The sequence below is a fragment of the Ranitomeya imitator genome, chromosome 1 (assembly GCF_032444005.1).
Source record: "Ranitomeya imitator isolate aRanImi1 chromosome 1, aRanImi1.pri, whole genome shotgun sequence".
Classification (NCBI taxonomy): Eukaryota; Metazoa; Chordata; class Amphibia; order Anura; family Dendrobatidae; genus Ranitomeya; species Ranitomeya imitator.
In genome coordinates this window covers 99,866,453-99,885,429 of record NC_091282.1, presented here as the reverse complement: position 1 = coordinate 99,885,429, position 18,977 = coordinate 99,866,453, and the positions used below count along the sequence as shown (strand labels likewise).

Here is an 18,977-nt window from a genome sequence, read left to right as displayed (position 1 = left end):
CTGGTTGGATTCTCTCTCTCTCTGGCCAGGATTTCCTCAAATTCAGGATGAGGAGCGAAAAATTTTGAAGGTGGTTTGGCCCGTCTAAACGAAACCGCCTGATCTGCGGGTTCCGTAGAGGGATCCTGAATGCCACAGGTTTGGTTTATAGCCCGAATGAGGTTCTGGACCGTCTCACTCATGGTGGCGATCTGGTTAGGATCCAGCTCCGAAATATCCTCTGAGGGCGCATCAGATAATGCCTCGCCTGACTCAGGGGAGGAGGATCGGTGGGACACCAACCGCGGGGGAGGGCCGTGCGGCGAGATGGAACGCGAAGAGGACTCAGACCGACGTTCCTGTCTGGACCTTTTGTAGCTTAGCAAGGAGGTCTCGGGCGGCGGTTCCTGCGACCCGCTGGCCACGGCAGGGGTCTGCAGGGGTAACCGATCCAGCGCGGACACCAGGGTTTGAGATACCCGTGTTAAATCGGCCACCGATTGGGACAGAGAGGCGGCCCAGCCTGGGATGGGGGGGATCACTCTCGGGCGGAACAGCCGGAGGATCCTGGGCGGTGGGAACAATTGGGTTGCTGCAGGACTGACACAGCGGGGAGGACTGACCTGAGGGAAGTTTGCTGTTACAGGACGAACATGCAAAGTACGTGACTAAGGCAGAAGATGAAGAAGTAGGGGGACGAGAGCGGCCCCCTTTAGAAGACATTTTGAGAGATCCCTGAAGATGCCAGTGGGTTAGGGGACAGTGGGGCAGAGAAGGGTGTCAGTCTGCAGTGCAGCTACTCACGGACCCGGTCCTGGAAGATGTCCCACAAGTCCGCTGAGAACTCCTGTCCTGAGGGGCCGTGTTCTGCGCAGATCGCTGAGCTCACAGTAAAAAACACGTGCGGGGCTGAGCAGGTGCTGCTGCAGAGTGCACACCAGAAGAGTGACTAATCCCTGGAGGAAGTGGGCGGAGCCAGCCACGGAGGCGCCGGTGGGCAGGACAAATATGTCGGGCGGGAAAAAAAGCCCGCCCGCAGACCAGAAGAGAGGGAGCGCGCAAACCGGAAGTAGGCCCCGGGAGAAGCCGGGGCCTAAAGTAGGAGCCGGCGGCTGAGGAGGATAACCGCGGCGCCGGAAAGATGCGCTGGAAAGGTGCGCCGTCATAAACACAGGCGGCGCAGCAGCCTACTAGGCTGCGCCGCTAGAGAAACCTGCTGCCGAGAAGCCCCCTGCGGCACCAGAGCAGCGCACCGCAGGAAGAAGAGGCGCTCCGGTCTGTCAGGGCCGCAGCGCCTGAGTGCCCCGGAAAACGCGGCGAGCCGACCTGTCAAGGCGGCAGCGCCGGAAAGCCCCCGGCAAAAACTGCGGCGCGCCGGCCCGACAGGGCCGCAGCGCCTGTGTGCCCCCTGGAAAACCGCGGCGCAGAGGCAGTGCGCCGCGGGGAGAAGATGTGGCCCCTATCGAAGGAGGAGAAACGCGGAGCCCACACTGGTAGGCAAACGGCGCGGCAGCCTATAACGGCCCCGCGTCCGTAAGAGAGGGTCTGCAGAGAAAACTGCAAGCCCAGGTCGTGCTGCGGGAATCCATGCAAGCAGCGACCCGGGATATGGGAGCCCCTAGTAAGACCCCCAGGAAACTCTAGGAAGGGATGGGGGGAAACCGCGGCGCCGGATACTTACCTCAAAAATCCCACGCTGGTACTAACCTTGAAAGGGGGATGAGACGTCCAGGGAGCTGATGGACGTCCTCGTCTCCACAACCGACAGGCTCTGGTGGGCGAGTGGGTGGGGGACGGAGCCAGGACCGGACTTCTAAGCACGCTTGTGTGCTAGGATCTTGGTCCTGGATAGGGATCTATGAGGATACGGGGTGGCAGTACACGCCGTACTCATAGTCCATAATGTGGGACTACAGGTGTGACTGCTCACCCTGTATCCCATCCGAAAACCTGAAAGAAAAACGACGCACATTGAGGTAGTTAAGGGTCTAATGAAAGACCCGTGTCCACCTCCTACTGACACTAAGCTAAACTGGAGAGTATAATGCCAGTCGGTGGGGTGTACACTGCAGAGGAGGAGCTAACTTTTTTATTTGCATAGTGTCAGCCTCCTAGTGGCAGCAGCATACACCATGGTTCCTGTGTCCCCCAATGAGAGGCGATAAAGAAAATGCAATCGCCATTAAGTAACAAGTACAGCAGCAAAAGAGACTGCACATAAATTATCATAGAATGTTAGAGTTGGATGGGACCTCCAGGGTCTTCATCCCCAACCCCCTGCTCAATGTAGGATTCACTAAACATATCACATAAGAAATGTATTAACTGATTTAGAATGAGCGAAACAAATCAATTCTCCCCCCCAAACAGTCCCACAATACTCATACCCACCTAATGGTGACTGCAATCATGTGAAGTGTTTCGCTGTTGCTTCACCTGGAGCTCCAGATAAAGCAGTCTCCATTTGGTGGGTTTGGGTCGGAGTACCTTTCATACAAGGCAGTCTCCTTAAAGTCTATAATGAAACATTGGATAGCCTAGAAACACAAGGTTGCCGTTTATTGGGGACAGTGGGGTTTTATCAAAATGCAGCATGGGTGAGATGTCCAAAAATATACAACATGTCACAGAATTAAAAAGAAGCATCACTATATGTTAACGTTATCTAAAAAAAAAAAAAAACCAACATGACGATGATGTGGGAGCTGTCCGTGCATCTATGAGATCAGTAGCAGGAGTAGTGCAGTAATACATAATCCTCCACTGTCGGTACGGGAGACAGTGCAAATCCCAACCGTAACACCTTAGATGGCGCAGACGAGGGCAGCCAAGGCAGCTAAGGTGTTGGACAGCAGGATGCTCCCTCTGTCTGAATGTATCCCAATGAAAACGACAACTCATTCAACCAAAAACAAGACATTAGACTGATCCACATGTGAAACAATATATGGGATATAAGTTTTGTGTCGTCATAATCATGACTCGTAAAACATCATCCTATATGCAACATGGTCTAAATCGTAGAATGAATCTTGCCTCCCTCATAAAATAAGATTCCTATGCATTTGTGAAAAATACAAATCGTCCTGCAAAAACCAAACCTGCAATTAATTTTTCTGTAGGGGGTACATTTTGTATTAATTAATATTAATTTAGTGACAACTCTTCTGTAAAACACACAGTGCATCCCCCGCTCACTTGTCTACTCCTCTGTTTCCGCTGTATCTGCTGTATGACACACAGGAGACGAGCAGGACATGAATAATCTCCGCGCTGTAGGAAGCAAGTTCATAGGGTAAGTAACAAACACAAAGAGCTGGTGGTTCTGGGGAGTAGTTTATTTATGGAGGTGGATTCCCAGCTACAATTATAGGGGAAGGAGCAGGATTGCCTCGTAATACCAGTACGGCACCAAGATGGCGGGGCGTCATGTTCGCACATTTAGTGGTGGCGCCCCAGGAATCTGCACCACTAATCCATCACCATCACTGAGGCTATGTTCACACGTTGCGTCCTGTCCCTGCGGGTTCTCCCGCAGCGGATTTGATAAATCTGCAGGGCAAACCCGCTGCAGTTATCCCTGCAGATTTATCGCGGTTTGTCCTGCGGGTTCCGCTGCGGGATTTACCCCTACTATTGATGCTGCATATGCAGCAATATGCAGCATCAATAGTAATGTTAAAAATAAAAAAATAATGATATACTCACCCTCTGACGTCCCGATCTCCTCGGCGCTGCAGGCGGCGGTCCGGTTCCAAAGATGCTGTGCGACCAGGACCTTCGTGACGTCACGGTCATGTGACCGCGACGTCACCGCAGGTCTTGGTCGCATAGCAAACCTGAGACCGGACGGCCGCGTGCAGCGCTGAGACTTCAGAGGTGAGTATATCATGATTTTTTATTTTAATTCTTTTTTTTTTTTTTTTTTTACTCAAATATGGTTCCCGGGGCCTGGAGGAGAGGCTCCTCTCCTCCCCCCCGGGTACCACCCGCACATTATTCGCTCTTACTTCCCGCAAGGTGGGCACAGCCCCATGCGGGAAGTAAGCGGATCAATGCATTTCTATGGGTGCAGAATCGCTGCAATTCTGCACAAAGAAGTGACATGCTGCGGGTTGTAAACCGCTGCGTTCCCGCGTGGTTTTTCCCGCAGCATGTGCACAGCGGTTTGCGGTTTCCATAGGGTTTACATGTTACTGTAAACGCTATGGAAACTGCTGCGGACCCGCAGCTGCAAAATCGCCGCGGTTCCGCGGTAAAAACCGCAATGTGTGAACATAGCCTGAATGTACACATAACACACACTGACTATCCGCAGTACTGTCCGAGCAGGTTTATGGACCTAAAATTACAATTATGGAATCCATGAATTGTTTTTCACTCGTATAGGTATTTTTCTCAACAAAAAAACTATTTTGAAAATATGAAATGTAAAATGCCAAGGAAATTAAAAAAAATATGCTGAAACCTTAGGCTATGTGCACACGTTCAGGATTTCTTGCAGAAAATTCCTGAGAATTCCGGACATTTTCTGCAAGAAATCCGCAAGAAAACCGCATGCGTTTTTGCCGCGATTTTGCCACTTTTTTTCCAGACACTTCCCAATGCATTTTGGAGTGGGAAATCCGCAAAAAAAAAAAGGAAAATTAATGAACATGCTGCGGTTTTTACCGCGATGCGGTTTTTTCGCGGGAAAAAAACGCATCATGTGCACAAAACATGCAGAATTAATTCTAAATGATGGGATGCTTATTGTATGCGTTTTTTTTTTTGCGGTTTTATAGCGTTTTTATCGGGAAAAACCGCGAATGCGAAAAAACCGCAACGTGTGCACACAGCCTAAAAGGAATCTGTCACAAAAATCGTATATGAGCTAAGGCCCCTCCTCTCACTTCCCCAGTAGTCACACCTGGCCCCTCCTCTCACTTCCCCAGTAGTCACACCTGGCCCCTCCTCTCACTTCCCCAGTAGTCACAGCTGGCCCCTCCTCACTTCCCCAGTAGTCACACCTGGCCCCTCCTCTCTCTTCCCCAGTAGTCACAGCTGGCCCCTCCTCTCTCTTCCCCAGTAGTCACAGCTGGCCCCTCCTCTCTCTTCCCCAGTAGTCACATCTGGCCCCTCCTCTCACTTCCCCAGTAGTCACACCTGGCCCCTCCTCTCACTTCCCCAGTAGTCACACCTGGCCCCTCCTCTCACTTCCCCAGTAGTCACACCTGGCCCCTCCTCTCACTTCCCCAGTAGTCACAGCTGGCCCCTCCTCACTTCCCCAGTAGTCACAGCTGGCCCCTCCTCACTTCCCCAGTAGTCACAGCTGGCCCCTCCTCACTTCCCCAGTAGTCACAGCTGGCCCCTCCTCACTTCCCCAGTAGTCACACCTGGCCCCTCCTCTCTCTTCCCCAGTAGTCACACCTGGCCCCTCCTCTCTCTTCCCCAGTAGTCACAGCTGGCCCCTCCTCTCACTTCCCCAGTAGTCACACCTGGCCCCTCCTCTCACTTCCCCAGTAGTCACACCTGGCCCCTCCTCTCTCTTTCCCAGTAGTCACACCTGGCCCCTCCTCTCTCTTCCCCAGTAGTCACAGCTGGCCCCTCCTCTCACTTCCCCAGTAGTCACAGCTGGCCCCTCCTCTCACTTCCCCAGTAGTCACACCTGGCCCCTCCTCTCACTTCCCCAGTAGTCACACCTGGCCCCTCCTCTCACTTCCCCAGTAGAAACACCTGTCCCCTCCTCTCACTTCCCCAGTAGTCACATCTGGCCTCTCCTCTCACTTCCCCAGTAGTCACAGCTGGCCCCTCCTCTCTCTTCCCCAGTAGTCACACCTGGCCCCTCCTCTCTCTTCCCCAGTAGTCACACCTGGCCCCTCCTCTCTCTTCCCCAGTAGTCACAGCTGGCCCCTCCTCTCTCTTCCCCAGTAGTCACAGCTGGCCCCTCCTCTCACTTCCCCAGTAGTCACACCTGGCCCCTCCTCTCTCTTCCCCAGTAGTCACACCTGGCCCCTCCTCTCTCTTCCCCAGTAGTCACAGCTGGCCCCTCCTCTCTCTTCCCCAGTAGTCACAGCTGGCCCCTCCTCTCACTTCCCCAGTAGTCACACCTGGCCCCTCCTCTCTCTTCCCCAGTAGTCACACCTGGCCCCTCCTCTCTCTTCCCCAGTAGTCACACCTGGCCCCTCCTCTCTCTTCCCCAGTAGTCACAGCTGGCCCCTCCTCTCTCTTCCCCAGTAGTCACAGCTGGCCCCTCCTCTCACTTCCCCAGTAGTCACACCTGGCCCCTCCTCTCACTTCCCCAGTAGTCACACCTGGCCCCTCCTCTCACTTCCCCAGTAGAAACACCTGTCCCCTCCTCTCTCTTCCCCAGTTGTCACACCTGGTCCCTCCTCTCACTTCCCCAGTAGTCACATCTGGCCTCTCCTCTCACTTCCACGTTGTCACACCTGGCTCTTCCTCTTGTGTAGTCACACCTGGTCCCTCCGCTCACTTTCCCAGTAGTCACACCTGGCTCTTCATCTCCTGTAGTCATACCAGGCTCCTCACTTCCCCGTAGTCACAGAAAACTCCCTTTACAATACTAAAAACAAGGCAAGAAACCATCACACCCCCAGAATCAGCAGCAAATAGTAACAAAAGAAATCCACAGCCACAGAGTACTCACAGCGCAGTTTATCCTTCCCACACTGCTGCGTTATGTACGGTGATAGCAGTAAGTGACATATGAGCAGCAGCACTGGTAAAAGAGGCCGATGCAGGATCGGATTACATTGTGTACCCCCTCTGCATATGAGGGGTGGTCTGCCACTTCCTCACCATATGTAGAGATGGAGCAGGCTGGATTTGTCAGCTGGTGGGAATAAAATTAATCATCAAATGATTTCCAAATCCACAAGGTTTGATCCAGGACAGGTCTTGAAATGTTGGTTTCACATGCTAGTTCAGGACTGTACCTTTATAGATTAACGGACAATGCATAATAATATTAGCAGTAAGATAGATCTGATCGGACCACAAGATGCAAAACACTGAAAAGTAGATGCTAAGCAAGACAAGGGTGCATGCCCTTGATCACGAATTGCTGAAGGTATTGACGCCGTGTTTTTATGCAACATCAAAACCGCAGCGGCCAGATGATACAGCATAGTGGATGGGACTTCTAGAAATCACATGCCCACGATGCGGATCTCCCGCGGACACTGACATGAGGTGAGTCTTTCAGATCCACAGCATGTCTATTTCTCTTGAGGAGACGCTAGTCTCTGCAAATGAAATTTCACCAATAGAACGTATTTGGATGCGGTAAATAAACACGGATCAGTGAACACATGCGGATTTAACTGCATTCAATAGAACACAGCGTTTTGGATCCAGCGAAAATGTGCTGCATCCAAAACGCTGCTACTTTCGGATCGTGGGCACACAGCCTCATGCAGTAGGAAAAAAAGTAAACTATTAGGCTGGGTACACATTGCGTTCCTAGCGTCCGTTAGACCGCGGTGTAACGTAGTCCGGTAACGCCGCCATTGAATGCAACGTCGGACACATCACTAGCACATGCCCACAATGGGCGTGCGCTAGCCATGTGCCATTATTGAGTGACGGACCCTGAGATGCGGGCTGCAGCGTTTCCGGGTCCGTCACCGCTAGCGCAGATAGAGCTAGCAGATGCTCTATCTGCGCTAGCGGGCTGCCATAACGGCACTTGCGTTAACAGCAGCCCGTTAATGTATGTGTTTAACGGGCTGCTATTAACACAATATGAACCCAGTCTTATCTTGGCGCACTACTGTAGTGAAACATAATTGCCCAAAAATGGCAGCGTTACCTCTTTTCCTTTAGTGTCCCCATTTTCAATCCACTCGACAGTGATGCTCTCGCTGTCTTCATTCAGAGACGTCACCATGGCTTGATGAATTCGACCTAAGAAAATAAATTGGAGCTCGTTTAATGAAAAATGCCAAAATTAGAAACTGAGCCAGATATTTCAAGCGGTGCAGAAGTCCATGACAGTGGTCATCCTGTGTAAATACCCCACGGTCCTGATTTACTACTTTGTACAGGTGGAACTCTGAACTTAGCTTCGGATGTGAATGGAAAGGAAAACTTCAGTTTAAAGATTCAAGTCCAATGGGTTTGTCCATTTCAGACAGGTAATTTAGCAACAAATTTAATAGGGGGATGAGTCCATAATTAGGAGCTCTCTACTAGCAGAGCAGCGCTCCTACCAGAGGATCCAGCATGGCTGTGCACAAAACTCGGTGCCATCAGCTCTGTTCACCAAACAGCTCCGGTCACCAAACAGAAGCAGAATGATTGCTCTCCTCTAATGGAGTGGTGGGCACTGTTCATATATATAAGGAGTGGCCAGCACCGTGGCTCCCATGATAAACTCATACTTACATCGGATTCACACTATATGGGCAAACGTATCGGACACGTCTTACTGAATTCACGTTTTCATTCAGCCTCATGGCCCCCGGTATATAACATACCACCCCTCACCATGCCGAACCAGAGGGCATAAAAGCCACCAACGCTCCGCTGACTCCATAACTGCAGAGTCCACATCTCCTCTGGTATTGCCTTCAGCACAGAAACTGTGTGCCGGGAGCGTCATGGCCGTACGGCACCAAGCATCGGGTGAAGTAGTGTAAGGGTATGTTCACACGTTCCTGATTTCCCTCCTTTTTTTTCAGGACTAAAAACCGCAGCTCTTGGCAGAAAACGCAGGTCCTTTTTTTGGTGCTTTTTTTGTGCATTTTTTGATGCGTTTTTTGATGCAGTTTTCTATGCAGAGTCTGTGTGTTTTCTAGGAAGTTTTTTAGGGTTAAAATGGCTGAAAATACCCTAACCCTACCCCTACCCCTATTCTAACCTTAGTGGGGAAAAAAAAAAATTCTTAATTTTTTTATTGTCCCTACCTATGGGGGTGACAAAGGGGGGGGGGGGTGTCATTTACTATTTTTTTTATTTTGATCACTGAGATAGGTTATATCTCAGTGATCAAAATGCACTTTGGAACGAATCTGCCGGCCGGCAGATTCGGCGGGCTCACTGTGCATGCGCCCGCCATTTTGCAAGATGGCGGCGCCCAGGGAGAAGACGGCCGGACGGACACCGGGAGGCCGGGTAAGTATAAGGGGGGAGATGAGGGCACGGGGGGGGGGGCGTCGGGGCACGAGGGGGTGGCATCACAGCATGGGGGGATGGGATTGGGGCACGGGGGGCAGCCACACTGCAGCGGTTCTGCACCACAAACCGCAGTAAAACCCGCAGATATATTTTTCATCTGCGGGTTTTACGGCGGGTTTGACCTCACAATGGAGGTCAATGGGTGCAGAACCGCTGCAGTTTTGCAAAAAGAAGTGACATGGTACTTCTTTTTTACCGCGGCTATTCAGCGCGGCTTTTTTTCCCGATTCCCGCATCATGTGCACAGTGGTTCCTGTTTTCCATAGGGTACAGTGTACTGTACCCTGCATGGAAAACAGCTGCGGAGCCGCAGCGGCAAAATCGCGGCGGTTCCGCAGTAAAAAACGCACTGTGTGAACATGGCCTAAAGCTGCCACCACTAGACTGTAGAGCAGTGGCTGCCTCTGTTGTGGAGTGATGGACTCACGATTCTCTGGGTTTGGCGAATGTCAGGAGAACGTTACCGGCCTGACTGCATTGTAACAACTGTAAGGTCTGGTGAAGGAGAAGTACAGGAATACCCTGGGGATGTTTCTTCTTTAGGGAGGCAGCTTTGGCCTCTTAGTTCCAGCGAAGGGAAATCTCAATGCTTCAGCAGGCCATATTGAACAATTTTGGCTTCTGTAATTTGGAACAGTTTAAGGCCATTTTCTGTTCCCCATGACTGTGCCCAGTGGAGGCAAGCTCCATCCAGACATGGCTGGGGGAGTTTGGTATGACAGAACATGCACAGTGCCCCGACCTTAGACATCACAATCATGTAGAACCTCTGCAACAAGCAGCCCCCCCAATATAAGGATCTGGTGGATCGACAATGAGGACATACTTCATATTTGCAAGCGTGAGCAACAATTGTCGAGATACTTCAGTCCCATTATCAGACTATACAGAACATATAAAGAAGGCAAAAAGTATGATGCAGACTCATGAGGCAAAATGTGAACTGATCGTCCGTGCATCTCAGTGATCCAACAGGTTCTCCCCTCGTTAATTAATATGCTACATTATCACACCCAGTCCCCACGCTCCACGTACAATCACTTCCCTGTTCTTTCTCATCAGTACTGTGGGTGGCGAGACTTTTTTTTCTTGTATTAATACAAGTAATCATGTTTAGCTTCATTGTCAGAAAAAAATCAGATAGGAATGTACTGATATAATAACCGCGAAACAGGGAGAAACTGATGGCATGCGATACTGGACTGAACCACCAGGCTCTGTGCCCATGATCAGTGATTGTAGAGGATTTTTCTGCACCAGAGCGTAAGTCCATGTTCACACGTTCGGTATTTGGTCAGTATTTTACCAAGTATGTGTAAGCCAAAGCAAGGAGAGGGTGATAAATACAGAAGTGGTGACGGGTTTCTATTATACTTTTCCTCAGATTTTTCTCCTCCTGGTTTTGGCTTACAAATTCTGAGGTAAAAAACTGACTGAATATTGAACGTGTGCACATGGCCTCAGCACGAAAACCTCGACGTACAATAATGTTCGCTCTTGACGCGTTTTTACGCACAACTTTGCTGTGTTTTTCCCCCGTTCATTTGAATGGGTGGAAAAGCATTGACTCGGGGAAACACTAGATGAGAAGGGCTTGTCACACAGACTGACTGCAGACTTATCAGTTTTGACTAGACAACCTCCTTTAATGGCACTATAAACTGCAGCGTTTTTTACCATTGAAAAACACAACGTGTGAACAGGCCCTAAAGCCTCAGTCAGAGCTGAAAATGAGGTTCCCAAAATGCACAGATATCTAGATGGAGATGCTACAGAGAAGACACAGGAGCCTCTGTGGCCACACCAGTGGAGATAAAACGCTAATTAGTAGGTCTTAATTGTGGACCTAAAAATAGGAGGAAACTGCTACTTGTCTGCAGCTCAGAGACGTCAGCTCCTCGGCTGGAGTCCCACATGTTCATCTTTACAGACGTGAGCAGGAATAACTAAATAACTGGTCAGATTAACCACTTATGACTACAGACAGTGCGTACTATGGTGGTGCAGAAAATCTGCCATCATGAGGTCTAGAAACACTTATTCACCTCATACTAATGTCCGTGATGTGACAGAGCGAGCAATAGATATACAAAGGGCCCATCCAGAAATAATGGAGGACTGTGTCAGCGTACAGCCGGCCGTACACCAGGTAACTGCCAGTCCAAAGTTCAGCTGCTTGTCAGCGCTCACTGCTTAAGTTCTGGACCCCAAATCTCAATGTTTTGCTCACTAAGTCACTCAGTTACCACTTTTGCCTTATGGCATTGTCTCCATCATGCTGGAAAAAGCATTGATTGTTATCAAAATGGCCGTGAATTTCTCAGACCATTAGACAAGTATGGGTGACTAGGAACCAAAATGGACGTCTCCATGATTTTTTAGCCAAAAGGTCTGAAAAAAAAAAAAAAAAACATCCATGGACATGTGAGCAGCTCAACAGACTATATTGGCTTTGTGAAAAACATGGGTAGGACATACACAACCTCTGAATGAGGGCAAAGGCTGCCAAAACTTTTTTTTTTTCCTTGTAAGGCTACGTTCACATTAGCGTCTTGCGGTGGTGCGTCGGGCGCCACCGCGGCGACGCATGCGTCATGCGCCCCTATATTTAACATGTGTTTTGCGATGCATGCGTCTTTTTTGCCGCAAGCGTTAGGGCGCAGAGGACGCAGCAAGATGCATTTTTTTGCGTCCAAAATCCGGCAAAAAAAGGACGCATGCGTCGCAAAACTATGCGTTTTGCATGTGCTCTTGTTTGCGTTGTGCATTGCGTCGCCGACGCAGCAGCGCACAACGCAAATGTGAACGTAGCCTAAGATACTACTACCAAGATCACACATTGCTTTACTGCTGCGTTTTTTTTCTGCAGCCAAAACCTGCTCTCCTGGCAGTAAAAAAAAGCTGTTTATAAAACTTCACCAAAAATGCAGCAAAAGTGCAGGGTTTGCTTTTTTTTGCACAATGACTTTGAGGGTAAAAAAAAAACTGCAAAAACTCTTAAAAATTGACAGCTTTAAAAAACAAAAAGTAGTTTTCAAATTCAGGTCAGGAAAAAGAAAATTGTGTGCAGGAGATTTCGGACATCTCAGCTTTTGCTGGTACTGTAAAAAGCAACTTTTACTTTGCATTAAAAAATAAAAAAAATGTTAAAAAAAAGCAGTGCAAGCCTGGGGGCCGAACATGCAAATTCATAGAAAGCAACCTGCTGTATTTTGATCAAGGCTGTCAATTTTTGGACTAAAATGGATAGAAAATGTAGCATTACGACCAAACTCCATATTTAGTCTTGCACCATTTTTACTTTTTTTTTAAATGCACTGCATCAGTATTAATAAGCCCACCCATGTGTTGGGGACACCAACACCCAGCATCCCCACTGATCAGCTGTACAGAACTAGAAAGCCACAGCTCCATACACACTGTCCAATGGATGGCGCTGTGGTGACCTGACTCTGTACGCTCTGGCCCTCAATATCATTAAAGGGGTTGTCGGGTCCAAAACAATAAGTCTGCAGTGACTCTGTGTGACTGCAGACTTATGAAACCCCCCTAACGCTCGCACTGTGGGCTGCAGGGATTTGCCAGTTTCAGACCCGTGACTGGAGGGTATGTAGGAGTTATACATATTCCGGGCCAAAAAAATTGCATTTTACTGACAAAAATGCCAAAAGTTGCGATTTATTTTGCTTAAAAGGAATCTGTCAGCAGATCTTTGCTACGTAATCTGAGGACAGCATAAGGTAGGGGATAAAACACTGAATTCACAGATGTGTGACTTAGGCTACTTTCACACTAGCTTTTTCTGCAATCCGTCACAATGCGTCGTTTGCAGAAAAAACGCATCCTGCAAAAGTGCTTGCAGGATGCGTTTTTTCCCCATAGACTTGTATTGACGACGCATTTGCGACGGATTGCCACACGTCGCATCCGTCAAGCGACGGATGCGTCGTGCTTTTGCGGACCGTCGGGAGCAAAAAACGCTACATGTAACGTTTTTTGCTCCTGACGGACCGCTTTTTCCGACCGCGCATGCGCGGCCGGAACTCCGCCCCCACCTCCCCGCACCTTACAATGGGGCAGCGGATGCGCCGGAGAAATGCATCCGCTGCCTCCATTGTGCAGTACGTTAAACGCTAGCATCGGAATCTCTCCCCGACGCATTGCGACGGGGAGATTCCGACGCTAGTGTGAAAGTAGCCTTATCAGGCTGTATGCTGTTTACTTACAAAGGTTTTATTATTGGGGAATTATCATTGCGGTGACTAGCTGGCGCGCGGGCATTCATCCGACCACACACCTTCCTGTGATAAGCAGCTCACTGTCAATTTACAATTTACATACAGAGCCTGGTGTGGGTGAGGTTAGTTCTCAGCTCTGCTGTATACTGCACCTCAGAACCAGGGATGTGGAGTAAAGGTACCGTCACATTAAGCGACACTGCAGAGATCTAGACAACGATGTCGATCGCTGCAGCGTCGCTGTTTGGTCCCCGAAGTCCCCGGGTAACCAGGGTAAACATCGGGTTACTAAGTGCAGGGCCGCGCTTAGTGACCCGATGTTTACCCTGGTTACCATTGTAAAAGTTAAAAAAAAAAAACACTACATACTTACATTACCGGTGTCTGGTCACGTCCCTCGCCTTCAGCTTCCCGCACTGACTGAGCGCCGGCCGTAAAGCACAGCGGTGACGTCACCGCTGTGCTTTGCTTTACGGCCGGCGCTCACAGTCAGTGCGGGAAGCTGACGACGGGGGACGTGACCAGACACCGGGAATGTAAGTATGTACTGGTTTTTTTTTTTACTTTTACAGTGGTAACCAGGGTAAACATCGGGTTACTAAGCGCGGCCCTGCGCTTAGTAACCCGATGTTTACCCTGGTTACCAGTGAAGACATCGCTGAATCGGCGTCACACACGCCGATTCAGCGATGTCAGCGGGAGATCCAACGACGAAATAAAGTTCTGGACTTTCCCCAGCGACCAACGATCTCCCAGCAGGGGCCTGATCGTTGGTCGCTGTCACACAGAACGATTTCGTTAACGATATCGTTGCTACGTCACAAAAAGCAACGATATCGTTGACGATATCGTTATGTGTGACGGTACCTTAAGCCAAACCTCCGACTCTGACTCCTCAATATCTCTGACTTCTGACTCCACAGCCTTGCCCCACTACTGAGCATGCACATAAATTGAAGCACAGATTCATCTCCACTAGAAGCCGAGATCCTTACCTCAGGAGCAAAACAGACATTTAGGCTGTGTGCACAAGTTCAGGATTTTTCACATTTTTTCCGCTATAAAAAAACGCTTAAATGCTTAAAAAACGCACACATATGCATCCCATCATTTATAATGCATTCCGCAGTTTTTGTGCATATGTTGCTTTTTTTCCACGAAAAAACGCATCGCGGTAAAAAAAATGCAGCATGTTCATTCATTTTGCGGATGTTTCGCGTTTTTACAGCTATTTAATTGAATTGGGAAAGCTCCGGGAAAAAAAAACACAAAAAAACGCGGTAAAAAACTAAGAAGAAAAAAATACATGCGGATTTCCTGCAGAAAAAGTCCGGTTTTGTTCAGGAAAATTCTGCAGAAAATCCTGACGTGTGCACATAGCCTTATAAAGAAAAAAAAATGGAAAAAAAAAATTGTGTAGGCGCCCGCATAATTTAAATAATCAGCAGAAGGAAAGTCGAAGTCTGAAGGTTGCTGTTAATATTCTGGGAAGGAGCCAATAGCCATAAAGGTTCCCAGGCTATTAATATCAGCTCACAGCTGTTTGCTTCGACTTTACTGGCTGGTTTACAGGGGGAGCCCAGAAAAAAAATTGACATAGGGTCCCACGATAAGATCTAACCAGCGAAGGCTAAGCAGACATCTGCAGGCTGATATTAATAGCCTAGGAAGGGGCCATGGATATTGACCTCTCCCAGACTAAAAACATCTGCACTCAGCCGCCACAGAAAAGGCACATCTATAAGATGCGCCTAATCTGGCGCTTAGCCTTGCTCTTCCCACTTGCCCTGTGGCGGTGGCAAGTGGGGTTCATATTTATGGGGTTGATGTCACCATTGAATTGTCAGGTGACATCAAGCCCACAGGTTAGCAATGGTGAGATGTCTATAAGACACCTATCCATTATTAACCCCACAGTGGTACTGTATAAAATCTCAGACATCCAGAATAAAGTCCTTTATTTGACAGTCTCCTTTAATAATCTTAATTAAACCATACTAAGGCAGTTTTCACACATCTTTTTTTTTGCAGTCAGGCTGAATCCGGCGAATTTTGAAAAAAACAAAACAAAACAGATCCGTAGCAAATTGTGAAAAACTGATGCAACGGATCCATTTTTTCGCCGAATCCGACTAGGGAGAGACAGAGAGACCCCAGAATGGAAAATGCATGCTTAGTTTAAAAAAACGGAATCCGTTGCCGGATTCCATCATTTGATGGATCTGGCGCCATAGGGTTCCATTACAGCAAACGACAGACAGTGACGGATCCGTCGCTGTCCGTTTTTTCAACGGACAAAAACCGTTACTATGTTTGTTTTTTTGTGTGTCTGGTGAAAAAACGGACAGGGACAATCTGTCGCTTAAACAAGTCTATGAGAAAAAAACAGATCCGGCAGCAATTTTTTCGGGATCCGTTTTTTTCAAAATTCGCCGGATTGTGAATGATGGCAAAAAACTGATGTGTGAAAGCAGCCTTACTGAACGCCTAATCCACACTGTCGCCAACGTCTCCTGTAACAAAAATAAAATAATAACCTACAATATTCCTAACCTAATGTCCCATAACAATCCTGATCACTTTAAGAGCAGTCACATCAGTGATGTGACTGCTCTCAAAGACAGCCGGCGATACAATGACAGGAGGTAATTTCTCCCGCAGTGTATCACTGCGCTGCGGTGAGAGAGTTCCCCGGACTTCAGCTTGGGTTCATCAGCTCCGGTGCGCTCACTTACGGCACAGCTGCGTGAGAACTTTCCCATGCAGAAGAGGTGGCGTAAGTGAGAGCACCGGAGCTGATGAACTCCGGGGAACTCTCTCACGGCAGCTCAGTGATTACCTCCTGTCAGTGTATCGCCGGTGACTGGGTAGAGCAGTCACATCTCCTGATGTGACTGTTCTACACGCGAGATCGCCGTGGGACAATCTGGATTACCTGGACTATGGCGGACAGGTAAGTATATGCTGGTTTATTATTTTACATTATTTCTAGGAGACGAGGGCATCGGGGATTTGGTGTTGAGTATAATGCTTTTTGGGGTTTTTTTTATTTGAATATGTATGTAATTTAATTTTTTTTTTTAAACTGTGAGCACAGGCTCCACCAGATGAGACTACGTCTCCCATCAGAGGCACCTGCTGTCACTTATCAGTAGTCTCATCAGCCCATGCCTGTGTGCCACAGTCACAGCTGAGGGGTCACGCTGACATCTGACAGCATGACACCGCAGCGTTCTGACCGACAGTCTTTCCGGCGGTAGCTTTTCCGCAGGTCGCAGTCACAGCTGCGGGGTCACACTAACATCCAACAGCGTTACCCCGCAACACTCTGACCAACAGTAAACGGTGGTAGCATTACCGACGATAAAAATGACCGCGCCGGTGTTTCCCACGCTGTCACACAGATGACAGCATGGGAAACACCATAGGAAGATGGTACAATGCAAAAAACCTCAGCAAATCCGCAAACACTTTTATACCAGCGTTTTTGCTGTGGATTTCACTGACTCAATTGAAGTCAATGGGTGAAAAACGCTGCAGAAACGCACAAAGAATTGACATGCTACATAAAAAAAAGACGTAATCCCTTTAACTCTGTACTGCTTACTGCAGACGTCGGTACCCCCGCTTTGATGCGGGCTGCGGCGGTGAGTCCGCATCAAAGCCGGGACATGTCAGCTGTTTCGAATGTGCCCGCAATAGTGACGGGTGGAATCGCGATTCACCCGCCGCTATTAACTAATTAAATGCCGCTGTCAAATGCTGACAGCGGCATTTAACTGGCGCTTCCGGCCATCGGGCCGGAAATTAGCACATTGCCGACCCCCGTCACATGATCGTTGCTGATGCTGGCTTGCTGTGACCACCCTGTGGTCGGCGCTCATAGCAAGCCTGTAATTCAGCTACATCGGAGTGATCTGATGATTGCTGCTATGTAGCACTACCGATCAGGCTATGCCAGCTTCTAGTCTCCCATGGAGGCTATTGAAGCATGGCAAAAGTAGAAAAAATCAAAAGTAAAAAAAAAAATAAAAAAAAAAAAAATATGAAAGTATAAATCACCCCCCTTTAGCCCCATTCAAAATAAAATAAAATCAAACCTACATACCGTATTTGGTATCGCCGCGTTCAGAATCGCCCGATCAATAAAAAAAAAAACATTATTAACCTGATCGCTAAGCAGCGCAGCGAGAAAAAAATTAGAAACGCCAGAATTACGTTTTTTTGGTCGCCGCGACATTGCATTAAAATGCAATAACGAGCGATCAATAGAACGTATCTGCACCAAAATGGTATCCTAAAAAACGCCAGCTCGGCACCCAAAAAATAAGCCCTCACCCAACCCCAGATCACAAAAAATGAAGACGCTACGGGTACTGGAAAATTGAGCAATTTTTTTTTTTTTTTTTTAGCAAAGTTTGGAATTTTTTTTTGCCACTTACTGTAGATAAAACGTAACCTAGACATGTTTGGTGTCTATGGACACGTAATGACCTGGAGAATCATAATATCTGGTCAGTTTTAGCATTTAGTGAACCTAGAAAAAAAGCCAAACAAAAAACAAGTGTGGGATCGCACTTTTTTTGCAATTTCACGGCACTTGGAATTTTTTTCCCGTTTTCTAGTACACGACATGCTAAAACCAATGATGTCTTTCAAAAGTGCAACTTGTCCTGCAAAAAAAACAAGCCCTCAGATGGCCAAATTGACAGGAAAATAAAAAAAGTTATGGCTCTGGGAAGGAGGGGAGTGAAAAATGAGACCGCAAAAATGGGAAAGTGCAAGGTCTTGAAGGGGTTAAGCTGCCTAAAAAACAGCTATTTCAGCAGGAAAACTTTTGTAAACTGTAAAGATCACCACCCCGAAAAACTATGGTCACATGCAGCGTTTTCTTCTACTGCCAACACCTGCTTTCATGGCAGTAAAAATACACTCGTCTCACAGCATTTTTATTTTTAAGTGGTTTTTTTAGTACTCTGTCTACAGTACAAGTTTAATAACATTAGTTTTAGTCACCAAAAACACTGCAGCATTTTATGACTTTCTCATTGCTTTCTATGGGTGAAAAAAAAATGCCATACAACTGCTGAAAGAATTAAGAAGCTGCAGGTTAGTTCGTAAATTCGGTCAGGTAAAAATGAGATTTCTGTATCTCATAGGTTTTGCTGGTACTGTAAAAACAAGCTTTTAATCTGCATTAAAAAAAGCTGCATGTGAACATAGCCCAAAAGTCGGGCCAGACAAACCAGCCGTGTAACAGAAGCGCAGCGGGCAGGGCTGCATCATTTGGCAGAGGAACGAGGAGGGTTAATGCGCAAAACCATGAAAACGATTGCCAGAAAGTAAAAATCTGCTGTAAAAGCTGCACGGTTTTCAAATAGATTTGTAGAGGCCTTCACCTTATGCACTGCAAAGGGAAAACATGCGAAGCGGGTAAAAAAGATATACAATAAAAAAGGATACAATAAATGTGGCTCCATATGTTACAAAGTCCAGATAAATGACAGAAGAGCTTTGTTCTTGGACTTCTGAGCACAAGCAGTGATGGTCGGAGGATTCAGCACAAACACCACGGGGCCCGAT

At 48.1% G+C, this 18,977-nt stretch overlaps 1 protein-coding gene across 6 annotated transcripts in view; it reads right to left on the bottom strand.

Annotated features, from left to right (window-relative positions):
• Positions 1–18,977, bottom strand: part of KIF2A (kinesin family member 2A) — an 89,848-nt gene that overhangs the window by 56,257 nt on the left and 14,614 nt on the right. For all 6 annotated transcript variants that reach the window (XM_069749199.1, XM_069749157.1, XM_069749175.1 and 3 more), the window contains exon 2: positions 7,790–7,884. In XM_069749199.1, the coding sequence (XP_069605300.1) occupies positions 7,790–7,884 (95 nt within the window). The remainder of the gene's footprint in view (positions 1–7,789; positions 7,885–18,977) is intronic.